The sequence below is a fragment of the Trichechus manatus genome, unplaced genomic scaffold, assembly GCF_000243295.1.
Source record: "Trichechus manatus latirostris isolate Lorelei unplaced genomic scaffold, TriManLat1.0 scaffold00043, whole genome shotgun sequence".
In the NCBI taxonomy this organism is placed as follows: domain Eukaryota; kingdom Metazoa; phylum Chordata; class Mammalia; order Sirenia; family Trichechidae; genus Trichechus; species Trichechus manatus.
This window is the reverse complement of record NW_004443979.1, coordinates 9,457,087-9,469,896: the sequence shown is the minus strand read 5'-3', so window position 1 is coordinate 9,469,896 and position 12,810 is coordinate 9,457,087. Positions and strand designations below refer to the sequence as shown.

At 38.8% G+C, this 12,810-nt stretch overlaps 1 protein-coding gene across 2 annotated transcripts in view; it reads left to right on the top strand.

Moving 5' to 3' along the window:
* The window catches only part of NUBPL (NUBP iron-sulfur cluster assembly factor, mitochondrial), a 291,711-nt gene that overhangs the window by 210,862 nt on the left and 68,039 nt on the right, over window positions 1-12,810 (top strand). For both annotated transcript variants that reach the window (XM_004376551.3, XM_023731482.1), the window contains exon 7: window positions 8,602-8,695. In XM_004376551.3, the coding sequence (XP_004376608.2) occupies window positions 8,602-8,695 (94 nt within the window). The remainder of the gene's footprint in view (window positions 1-8,601; window positions 8,696-12,810) is intronic.

Sequence of the window (12,810 nt, the reverse complement as noted above, 5' to 3'; positions counted from 1 at the left end):
TGGTCCCCACAGCCCTCCACCCAGCAATTCAGTCCCTCAGGGAGTTTGGATGTGTCTATGGGGCTTCCATGACCTTTCCTTGTACAAGTACATGGCAATAATCTTAATTTTAGTAGTACAAAAAAATTGTAAGTGGCAACTTGAATCAGAATTATTCATTGGGTGTTGTTTTAACACTGGCTTAGGCATTATGGAGGGGTTTGGGTGCGGAAAGAGGGGCCAGAGATACATATAGAATGGGCTCTTCTGTCAGTGTGCTTACGTTAAAGTCAGGGAAATAATTATATATAAAAATAATTATCCTACAATTCTTGGAGCTGAAAGACCCATTCAAACCCTGCAAGTTAGTTCAATCAGAAAACTTAGAGTTTGGTAATTTGCCTGACAAATTTGTCTATGAGTTGAGACCAGATTAACTGCAGCTCCTATACCAGCAGTGGCATGGTTTGTTGCCTGCAGGGTTCCAAGCAAAGCATGAGTGTTGTTCTGTTTCCAAGCAGTGTAGGACTGGGCCTAGCTGGGGTTTCAGAACCAGGAAATCAGGGACAGAACTTAGTTACAGGATAAGAAGTAGCACCGGATATATGGCCAGAGTCAGACACAGGGACATTACCTCGAGATCTACTAATTATAAGTTGAGTAAGCACGAGAGTCAAAGCCAACTATTTGGTAAGTAATTAAGAACAGACAGGAAGGAAAAAGAGGATGACTGGTCCAACCCAACTTCCTTTAAGAAGTTGCCCTGTCGCTTATGGCATGTTCTAAAGACTATATGAATTTCAAGCCCAATTTTAAATTGTTGAAACCAATCTAGATCTCGTGTCATATCTTCTGCTTCATGATTTCTCTGTTTATTCTGTGGTTTCACTTTTTCTTTGTCCTTATGGTTTTAATTTTTCTTGGCTGCTACTTTGAGTCCAGAAGGCTATTGCTCTTCCTCTCATCTTGGCATGATCTTCCTGCCTGAGTCCACATAGCCCAGCAGCCAACCCTGTTGATGTTATTTTCACCTGGCTCCCATTGACCTTGCAGGTAGAACTACCTTTGCTTTGGAGAAGCATGTGTTTGTAGACCTTATGGTCTTTACACTTGCTATGTGTAGTGCTGACAATAGAAATTGCTACCTTGGAGGCTGCTTGAGCCAGCTGAAAAGCCAAGGATGGAACTGTTGACCATGCATTCAGGGGCCTTTTCTACTCAACAACAAATATTCAGCCTATTTGCACTTGTCTTCCAGGTATCCTCTGGAGCAAGATTTGAGATCTGCTGTTTTGGCCTACTTCTTTTTTATTTTTATTGTACTTTAGATGAAGGTTTACAGAACAAATAGTTTCTCATTCAGCAGTACACATATTGTTTTATAACAATGGTTAACAACCCCACTACATGTCAGCACTGTCCCTTCTCAAACTTGGGTTTCCTATTACCAGCTTTCCTGTCCCCTCCCGCCTTTTAGTCCTTGTCCCTGGACTGTTGTGCCCCATTAGTCTCATTTTGTTTTATGGGATATCTGATCTTTGGCTGAACGGTGCATCTCAGGAGTGACTTCATTACTGAGCTAAAAGGGTGTCTGGGGGCCATACTCTTGGGGTTTCACCAGTCTCTGTCAGGCCCGTAAATCTGGTCTTTTTTTGTGAGTTAGAATTTTGTTCTATATTTTTCTCCAGCCCTGTCTGGGACTTCCTGTTGTGATCCCTGTCAGAGCAGTCAGTGGTGGTAGCCAGGCACATCTAGTTGTACAGGACTCAGTCTGGTGGAGGCCGTGGTAGTTGTGGTCCATTAGTCCTTTGGACTAGTCTTTTCCTTGTATCTTGTTGTCTTCATTCTCCCTTGCTCCCAAGTGGGTGAGACCAGTGGAGTATCTTAGACGGCTGCTCGCAATGGCCTGCTTCTTTTTTATATTTTTTATTTTATTTTTGTTGTTGAGAATATACACAGCAGAATATTACATCAGTTTAACAGTTTCTACCTGTACGATTCAGTGACATTGATTACATTCTTCAAGTTGTGCAACCATTCTAACCCTCCTTTTCTGAGTTGTTTGGCCTGTTTCTTAATAGAAGTGTCCCTAGAAGAAAGTGGCCCGTCTTTTTTCCCATTTATAGGACCATACTCTTCATAATTGATGTCCTGAAAAAGATAAATAACCTTATCTGCCCAAATATAAAATAAAAATTTATCTCATTGTCATTCCTCGGAAGAGAGGGAATTGCCTTTATTCAAATCTTAACAGTCTCTCATATTATTGGGTGCTGGAGAAGGTTGTAGAACATAATTCTAACTCACAAAAAAAGGACCAGATTTGCTGGCCTAAAGAAGACTGGAGAAACCCCAAGAGTATGGCCCCCAAACACCATTTTAGCTCAGTGGTGAAGTTATCTCCGAGGTTCACCGTTCAGCCTGGGAGTGGACAGCCCCGTAAAACCAAATGAGACTAATGAGGTACAGTAGTCCAGTGCTATATAAAATATTGTTGGGGAAGACATATTAGACTAAATTTAACACAGTCAGTGCTAATTGGGAATACTTTCCCTTGACAAGGTTGGTTAAAGAGAAATAAAAGTTATCTAACAGAGATTTACTAGTTATCCCTGGTGAGATAACCATCAGTTTTCATAAACAAAGTGAAAGAGCAGTAAAAAAGAACAGTGCTATAAATTGTTATGTTTTGCATACAAGTGCATATTTATCTATAGGGCAAATGATAAAAACTGTTTTGATGTTATTTGAATGATTTTGGACAAAAGCTCAGTGACTGCATTTAAATTTGTATCCAAAACTGTATCTCAAATACTTCAGCTGGAAATAAAGTTAATGTGCTATGGTATAAAAGATGCATCTAGCACAAAGCCTTTCTTGGCAGACTCAAATCTGAATTGTTGCCCCTAATCTATACCTCATCCCATCTCTCTCTCAACTGTTGGTTTTGGTTTTGATTCTCCTATTGTGCCATTTATGTCCCCCTTCAGATTTGATGCACATATCTGACTGCCTAGCTATACTGCAGAATTCTCTGCTGCATTGCTGCCTCTCTACCCACAGGACATTGCTGGCTACCTTGGTAATTCCACTTCTACACTGACTCAGTCTGTCCTTCTGGATGTTTTGAATTTGGAGCCTGAGAGGGAGCTGAGAAGGTTTTACCAGAAGTAGGGTTACCATGAAGCTTCTGAAGCTTAAGCTCAGGGTTCTACACTTGCCCAGGCCGCTGTGAGGTGCTGGGAACTGTAGAGTGTTCTAAGTGGAGAAAGGAAGGTTTTAGCCAGGAAGGATTTTTATGTAGTAAGTATTTCTGTTGTTCAAGAGATCTCTGTGAAAGGAATTTGAATCCCTAAGGCTCCAACATTTTACGGTTATTTCTTTTCCCATTCTAGATAAATATTTTTTGTACCTAGTTTTGCATTCATAATTTTGTCTTCTTATTCGTAAGGAGGGCCACCCAAATTGTATATGGTTCAGACCTCACAAACCCTAGAACCGCCACTGGGTTATACTAAATAAGATTCTGGATGTTTTGCTAGCACTTACTTCTCTACACTTAGTAAAACATAATTTATACGTGAAAACAAACATTAAGTAGACTCTAGGGAATCCCTCAAATCATTATAAAATCAATGCTTTTGGTGGCTTTTTTTCAAAAGTACTGGAACTTCCTGGCAGCCCAGCATATTTCAATGTTAGTGAGTGTTGTAAAACTGGAACTCACACACTGACTTCAGATCAGTTCAGTTCAATTCAAATCAGCAAGCCTTTTTGGAAGGCCTGCTATGTGTGATGAAGGTGCTGGGCCAGGTTCTTTTATCAAATAGTTTAAATTCAATCTAAAAGAGCATTTGAAATTAATTGACTCAACAGTGAAGCATTTTTAGTTCCTTGGAATCTTAATAGTATTTCTCTTTAAAGAAACAAGGAATTGGAGCCAAAGTGATAAATATGATTAAATGCTAGGAAACAAGTGATAAATTGTTAGTGTCAGTCATTTGATGTGCTCTGAAACAAAGAGACTTGTCAGTCTGCCAGCACCAGACATTTTGGTGCAGAGGATATAAAATGAAAATTATTCTTTTTTTTTTAGAGATAGTTTCATAGATGGTGGTTATGGTGTGTCTTAGTGGTGATTGTTTTCCAAACCAAGGTCCTCTGTATTGAAAATGAACTAATTTATGTTCATCATTTCTGGGATCTCTTAAATTATGTCATTATATCTGCATTAAATACCCGTGTTTGAACTCTTATCCATTGCTGATGGAAATGCAAAATGATATAGCCGTTGTGAAAAACAACGTGGCGGTTCCTCAAAAAACTAAAAATACAACTACTATATGGCCCAGCAAATCTACTCTTAGTTAGATATATTCAAAAGACTTGAATACAGAGACTGAAATAGCTACTTGTACACCAGTGTTCATTGCAGCAGAGCTCTCGTGGTGCAGTGATTAAGCTCTCGGCTGCTAACTAAAAGGTCAGTAGTTTGAACCCACGAGCCGCTCTGTGGGAGAAAGATGTGGCAGTCTGCTTCCGTAAAGATTTACAGCCTAGGAAACCTTATGGGACAGTTCTACTCTGTCGTATAGGGTCGCTATGCATCGGAATCGACTCACCAGCAACAGGTTTGGTTCACTGCAGCAGTATTCACAATAACCAAAAGGTGGAAATGACTTAAACGCCTATCAGTAGATGAATGGATAAACAAAATGTGATGTGTACATATGATGGAATACTACTTGGCCAGTAAAAGAAGTGAAGTCTTGATACATGCTACAATGTGGATGGAGCATGAAGACATTATGCTGAATGAAATAAGTCAGTCACAAAAGGACAAACATTGTATGACCTCACTTATATAAAAAGACAAGAAAAGGCAAATGTATAGAGACCAAAGTTTATTAGTGGTTACCAGGGGTTAGGAGGGAGGGAGAAACGTGAGTATTATTGCTTACAGAGTACTGATTTTTGGTATACGGTAATGGAAAAACTGCATTGATAAAGGATAAAGTTGAATTGGCAAAAGTTGTGTGATAGATATATTTACAACAATGACAAAAAAAAAGAGTAGCTGCTGAAGCTGCTTATATACAACCAAACACTTAATGGGATTTGGTTCCTTGGTTTGGAGGTTTAAGGTCATGGTTTCATGGGACATCCCAGTTAATTGGCCTAATAAGGTGTTCAGTGCTTCTGTTCTGCCCCCTAGTTTGTTGCGTAGTGTCTGTGGTCTTCAAAGCCTGTAAGCAGCCATCCAAGTCTGAACAATTGTTCTCTATTTGCCTGCAGCAATAGAGGAAGAAGGAGAGTCAGGAATAGGAGGAGGAAAGGGAACATGTGCCTAATTGCCTCCATGAACAACTACCTCCTTGCCCCTGAGACCAGAACAACTGGTTGGTGCCTGGCTATCATTACTGAATATTTTGATCAGAGATTCTATAGAAGAATCTTGACCAAAAGGGAGAAAGTACGGAACAGAATTTCAAAATCTCATGGGATCCAGCCTTTCTGGAGCCATGGAGGCTGGATAAGCCCCTGAAACTATTGCCCTGAGATAAGCTTTAAACATCAAGCCACAATATCCCTGAAGTTTTCTTAAAAACCAAATAATCGTTTAACTTAACTAGTAAGGAACGCCTGCATTGAGCATTGTGCTCTTTTAAGATCGATCTATATGGGATCAAATTGACAACAGCAGCTCAAAAGATTAGATAGAAACCTTAGTGGGCAGTGAGTTTCTGTTAATGGGGGAGGAACAAACCAAAAAAGGAGGGTGAGAATGGCTGCACAATTTGAAGAATGTAATTAATGTCACTGAATTGTACATGTAGAAATTGTTGAATTGGTTTATGCTCTGCTGTGTATATTCTCAACAACAAAAATAAAAAATTATAAGAAAAATACTTGTGTTTGCTGTCAAGTTGACTCTGACTCATGGTAACCCCATGTGTATCAGAGTAGAACTGTGCTCTGTAGCGTTTTCAGTGGCTGATTTTTGGGAACTAGATTGCCAGGCCTTTCTTCTAAAGTGCCTCTGAGTAGACTCAAACTTCAACCTACTGGTTAGCAGAGAAGCTTGTTAACCATTTGCTCAACCTAGGGACTCCCTTGAGAAGTATAGAACTCCTAAAAGACAAATGAATATATAATTTCAGGTACTGATAAATATTTTGAAGAAAAATAAAGTCAAGGAAGGATAGCAATTGATATTGGCGTGGGTGCTATTTTAGAGAGGCCATATTAACTTCTTGGCTGTTCCTTGAATATGCCAGACATATCCCCATCTTAGGGCCTTTGCACTTGTTATTGCTTCTGCCTCAAATGCTTTCCTTCAAATGATATCTGCATTAGCATTTTCTTACTTCATTCAGGTCTTTGACCACCGTGTCTAAAGCAGCACCTTCCACCACTCCCTATTCCATCTCCCTGCTCTACAGATGGTCTTCACTGTCTGACCTTAGTAACCAAAGAAATGCGAAGAAATTTTTTTGATAAATCCTTTGCTGTCTGAACTCTCTATGAGTCAGAATCAATTTGATGGCACTGGGTTTGGTTTTTTTGGTATCTGAACTCTTCACTGCTTGCTATGTGAAATTCAGGAATTGAAGAGATTTGGAAAACATCTCTTACTATTTCATCTGCATATCTAAATCAGGAACCAAATAATTTTGTATAGTAAGGGATAATTGTAGTTTTTTTCATAGCACTTACTACTCTCTGATTTGTCCGTCTACTTGTCTCTTTCTCTGATATGTAAGTTCTAAAATGATGACTGGGAACTTGTTTTGCTGTCTGCTCTATCACCATCACCTGATACAGTGTCTGGCACATAACTGATTCCCAATAAATATGTGTTGAATGTATGTGTTTATACATGAATGAATCTATTTGACCAAATATCATTCAAACTTTATTTTAAAAAGTGATCATATGGGATAAAAGCTTATTGCACATTATTAAATTTCAAGAAGCAGAATATGGAATTATATACACAGTATGGTTTCCACTTAAAAAAAAAAATCCCAAAACATGCATGTGTTCATTTATTTATTTATTCCTTGAAAGAAAATTTATTAAGCTGTGCCACCTACTGTGTACCCGTTCTGTGCTAGGTGTTCTATCTCAGCTTACAGTGTTGTGGGAAGACAAATCACGAACCAACAGTAAATGACTGCCATCCTCCTCCTGACTCACTGCTCTCTAGCCATTTGTTCTTTTTTCAGTTTCTCAAACTTACTAGGTTCTTTCCTTTACAGAGTTTATTTCACTGTCTCCACTGTGTTTCTTGTATTGTGAAGCTGGTAATTATGTATTTATTTGGATAATTATCAGTTTAATATCTCTCTCCCTCTAAGTTCTGTAAGGGCAAAGATCATGATACCACTTAATTATCAAACCTAGTCCAATGCCCAATATATAGTAAGTACTCAATAAACATTTATCGAGTGAATGAATGAATGAGTAATTAGGGGACGTACCTAGTAGGAACACCATACCTGAACTATTGGGAGTTAGGGGAGGTTTCCTGAGGAGGTGGTTTCCCTGGGTGGTGCAAACAGTTAATGCACTTGGTGCTTGGCTGCTAACAGAAAGGTTAAAGGTTTGAGTCCACCCAGAGGCACCTCAGAAGAAAGGCCTGGTGATCTAATTATGAAAAATCAGTGATTGAAAAGTCTGTGGAGCACAGTTCTACTCTGACACACGTAGCGTTGTCAAGAATTAGAATTGACTCCACGGCAACTGGTTTGGTCCTGAGGAAGTGAAATTTAAGCTGCCATCTGAAGAACGAGGAGGAGTTAGCAAGCCAAGAAGAGCAGGTAGAGTGTTAGGAGCTTAAGCTCAGGCCTTATTCTAAAAGCAATAGAAGAGTTTTAAACAAAAATGTGACAAAATCAGACTTCATTTGAAGGACCATTTTTCAGTGGTGTTAGGAACAGACTGAATGAGGCAATGCTGGAGCAGAGATATAGTTGGGGGGCTTTAGAAATAGAACCCAACTCTGTGGGGTTTTTGGCCATTGGGAAGGAGAGAAGTGGATTCATTTGAGGGATTTTTAGAAGATTGATTGAGTGGATTCAAGGGTGAGAAAAAGGGGAGAGTTAAGTATGATTTTAAGCTTCTGCCTTATGCAACTGAGAGGATCCTGGGTCCATTCACTAAGAATGGGAACTCAAAGGGAAGACTATCTGAGGGGGGAATATATAAAAATTTTAATTAATTTAAAAAATTGTATTAGGATTTGTCATTGGAAATGCTGTAACACAAAATTCAAGGGACAAAATCTCAGATCTTAGGCAAATGTGTGCTAAGTGAAAACAAACGATTCGTTCTGAATAAAAGTCCTTTGTGAGATAATTCACCATTGGTGTGTGGGGGTGGTGAGAGTGGTGAGTCATTTGGAAATTTAACCTTATCATTTGAAGAAGTCTGCTGAGGCAGAGACTGTCTCATGTTCATTCATGTCTTTTTAGCCCTTAGCACAGTTCCTGGCACCTACTGATACCTGAAGTGATAGCTATTATTTTAACTTTGTTATTAACACATTTATTTTTGTTTGCTTTACTATTTACTGCAGTTGTTATACAATCATGTTGTTTATGTCATCTTGGTTTTTAGGTAGATTGGGGTCAACTGGACTATTTAGTTGTTGATATGCCACCAGGAACTGGAGATGTGCAGTTATCAGTCTCACAGAATATTCCCATTTCAGGTAAATCTTAAAAGTTTAAGGTAATTTGTACTTGTTTTGGTATTTTGCAATTGCCATACAGAAAAGCAAACAAATGCTGTGGGAGGCAAACATCTTTATATCTTAAAAAACATAATCATATATGAATTGTACTAACACTTAGCTAAATCACAAAACCATCCATTAGCAATCAGAAGCATACATTGAATCTTTCAAAGAATTATCAGATTAAGTGTATCTACAAAAATATGAAGACACTTTGTGTTATGGATTGAATTGTGTCTCCCCAAAATATGTTATAAATCCTAACCCCTATACTCATGGATGTAGTCCCATTTGGAAATGGAACTTTCTTTTTTTACGTTAATGAGGCTATGTCAGTGTAGAGTGTGTTTTAAGTCAGTCACTCTTGAGATATGAAAAGAGCAGATTAGCTATGAGACAAGGAAGCAGGAATGGGGGAAGATAGATGCCACTCCACACGAAGATCTTCAAGGAACTGAGGACCTGCCCTTAGAGCTAACAGAGAGAGAGAGCCTTTTCCTAGAGCCAGTGCCCTGAATTTGGACTGCCAGCCTCCTAAGCTGTGAGAAAATAAATTTCTGTTCATTAAAGCCACCCACTCGTGATATTTCTGTTACAGCAGCACTAAGAGACTAAGACACTTTGAAAAGAGGGGATGTAAATTTGTGTTCTAGAAAAGCAGTAGCACTTAAAAATCATTTAGGTAGAACATGGTTCTTTGACTAACTGCTGTCCAGCACTTAAAGCACAGTGCCTGGCACATGGTCCAAGCCTTGTTGCTGTCGAGTTGATTATGACTCATAGGGTTTCCTATGAGGCTGTAAATCTTTATGGAAGCAGACTGCCACATCTTTCTCCCACGGAGTGGCTAGTGGTTTCAAACCACCCACCTTTTGGTTAGCAGCCTGACTGCTTAACTACTGCATCACCAGGGCTCCTTGGCACATGGTAGGCACTCAGTTAATTTTTATTGTATAAATACTGATTAAGAGTAAATATCAGAAAAATTTGGCTTTTTGGTAAATACAACTATGGGACATTTTAATATTCTACTAGTTATTTAATGTTAAAGTTAAGATATCAATAAATGTTAATAGCTTACATCAAAATACACAGTACTTCAATGTGATAGTGGATATGTAGTTGTGGGCTTTTATGTTGAGTATATTTCCAAGAATTTTCCTAGAATCCACTGGAGTTATAATGGAATTTTTAAGTATCTTTGCAAATCAGATATCTATTACCAAAAAGTTTAGAATCTATGTTTTTTACAAGATATGTTGTTTGGAAATATCAGTATAGCCTCATTTATATGAATATTTTTGATATTTTAATATATATATAACCTTAATGGAGTCTGTGACTCTTTCTTTGGTGAGGCAGGCTGTAATTTATGTGACAGGAGTAAAGTGGCAAAGGAAAATAACTCCTCCTTTCTGTAATCAGAAAGGGGCCCTGGTGGTGCAGTGGTTAAGCGTTTGACAGCTAACCAAAAGGCTGGCGGTTCAGATCCAACAATCGCTCCTTGGAAACTCTATGGGGCGGTTCTGCTCTGTCCTTTAGGGTCGTTATGAGTCAGAATCAACCCGACTGCAGCGTGTTTGGTTTTGGTTTTCTGTAATCCAGGTCAACATAGCCTACTTTTTTTTTTTTTAAAAGTAGTTTCAGGACTTTTGTATTTCTATATTTTGGGAATACTCACTAAATGCTTATTGAATAAAATGCACTCCTGGCACCTTGAAATGCCTACTGTAGACCCCTAAAATGCTTACTTCATTAGTACGGATAATACATTGATAAAATTGGACTAAATTATCATTAATGCCCTGAGTAGTGACTTGATACTTGTCTTAGTTACCTAGTGCTGCTTTAACAGAAATACCACAAGTGGGTGGCTTTAACAAAAGAAATTTATTTTCTCACAGTTTAGGAGGCTAGAAGGCCAAATTCAGGGTGCCAGCTCTAGGGGAATGCTTTGTCTCTGTCGGCTCTGGAGGAAGGTCCTTCTCTCTTCTGAGCTTCTGCTCCTGAGCAGTCTTCATGTTGCTTGGCATTGCTCTTCCCCCATCTCTGCTTACTCCCTGGCCTGTTTAATCTCTTTTATATCTCAAAAGAGATTGACTCAAGACACATCCTACACTAATCCTGCCTCATTGACATAACAAAGACAACCCATTCTCAAATGGGGTTATAACCACAGGCATAGAGGTTAGGATTTACAACACGTATTTTTGGGGAACACAATTCAATCCATAACAATACCTTGAAAAAGTTTAATTTACTTCACACAGATAAACTGATGTCCCTAGCAATTTACCTTTGTTTATTCAGATAACAGGCCATCTGTTTGGACATGATTTATGATTAAATCACCCTATTTTAACTTTTACTTTTTAAAAACAGCAGTGGGCAGGTTAGGCTAAGATTTGCTTCCCCATTGAAGATTTCTTTCTTGTATCCTAAATCATACCTAGTATATTTCTTTATTCCCTTCCTCAGATGAAGAGTTATAGGCAATTAATATTATGTAAGAATAAGAAGCAGTATTTTTTACATACATACATTTTTAAAAGACCAATGAGAAAAATATATTTTAAAGTACGGCATTAAACAAAAATCTAAAATTGACTATATGCTTTATTAATAAAATTTTTTTTTCACTTTCAGTTTTTTTATTATTGTATTTTAGAGGAAGGTTTACAGTACAGATAGTTTCTCATTAAACAGTCAGTAAACATATTTATGACATTGGTTAACAACCCCATGACATGCCAACACTCTCCCTTCTTGACATTGGAGGAACTTTTCTTTTTTTGGTGAGAATATACATAGCCAAAGTTACACCATTTCAAACATTCCTACATGTACAATTCAGTGACTTCGATTGCATTCTTCCAGTTGTGCTGCTATTCTCACTATCCTTTTCAAATTATTCCATCATCATTATCTTCAACTCACTGCCCCCTAGGCTTCCCATCAAACCTTTTGAGTTGCTATTATCAATTTGATCCCACATAGATAATTCTTCTTTTTTTTTTTTTTGTACCTTAGATGAAGATTTGCAGAACAAATAGTTTCTCATTAAACAGTTAGTACACCTATTGCCCTGTGACAATGGTTAACAACCCCACGACATGTCAACACTGCCTGTTCTCAAGCTTGAGTTCTCTGTCACCAGCTTTGTTGTCCCCTCTTGCCTTCTAGTCCTTATCCCTGGAGTGCTGTGCCTCATTAGTCCCATTTTGTTTTATGGGGCTGTCTAGTCCCCAGCTGAACAGTCAACCTTGGGAGTGATTTCAACACTGAGCTAAAAGGGTGTCCAGGGGCCATACTCTCAGGGTTTCTACTGTCTATCAGGCCAGTAAGTCTGGTCTTTTTTTGTGAGTTAGAATTTTGTTCTACATCCTTCTCCAGCTCTGTCCAGGACCCTCTGTTGTGATCCTGGTCAGAGCAGTCAGTGGTGGTGGCCGGACACCATCTAGCTGTACTGGACTCAGTCTGGTGGAGGCTGTGGTAATTGTGGTCCATTAGTCCTTTGGACTGATCTTTTCCTTGTATCCTGTTCTCTTCATTGTCCCTTGCTCCCGAAGGATTGAGACCAGTAGAGTATCTTAGGTGGCTGCTCACAGACGTTTAAGACCCCAGATGCCACTCACCAAAGTAGAATGTAGAACATTGTCTTTACAAATTGTGTTATGCCAGTTGACCTAGATGTTCTCCAAGACCATGGTCCCCACAGCCCTCTGCCCAGCAATTCAGTTCCTCAGGGAGTTTGGATGTGTCTATGGAGCTTCCATGACCTTTCCTTCTACAGGTTGTGCTGGCTTCCCCAGTGTTGTGTACTGTCTTACTCTTCACCAAAGTAACCACTTATCTATCGTCTGTTTGGTCCCACCACAACCCCCTCCCATCCCTCATAACCAACAAAGATTATTGCTTTTTGTGTGTAAACTTTTACATGAGTTTTTATAGTAGAGGTCTCATAAAATATTTGTCCGTTTGTGGTTGACTTATTTCACTCAGCATAATATCCTCCAGTTTGATCCATGTTATGAAATGCTTCACAGGTTTATCATTGTTCTTTATCATTGCATAATACTCCATTGTGTGTA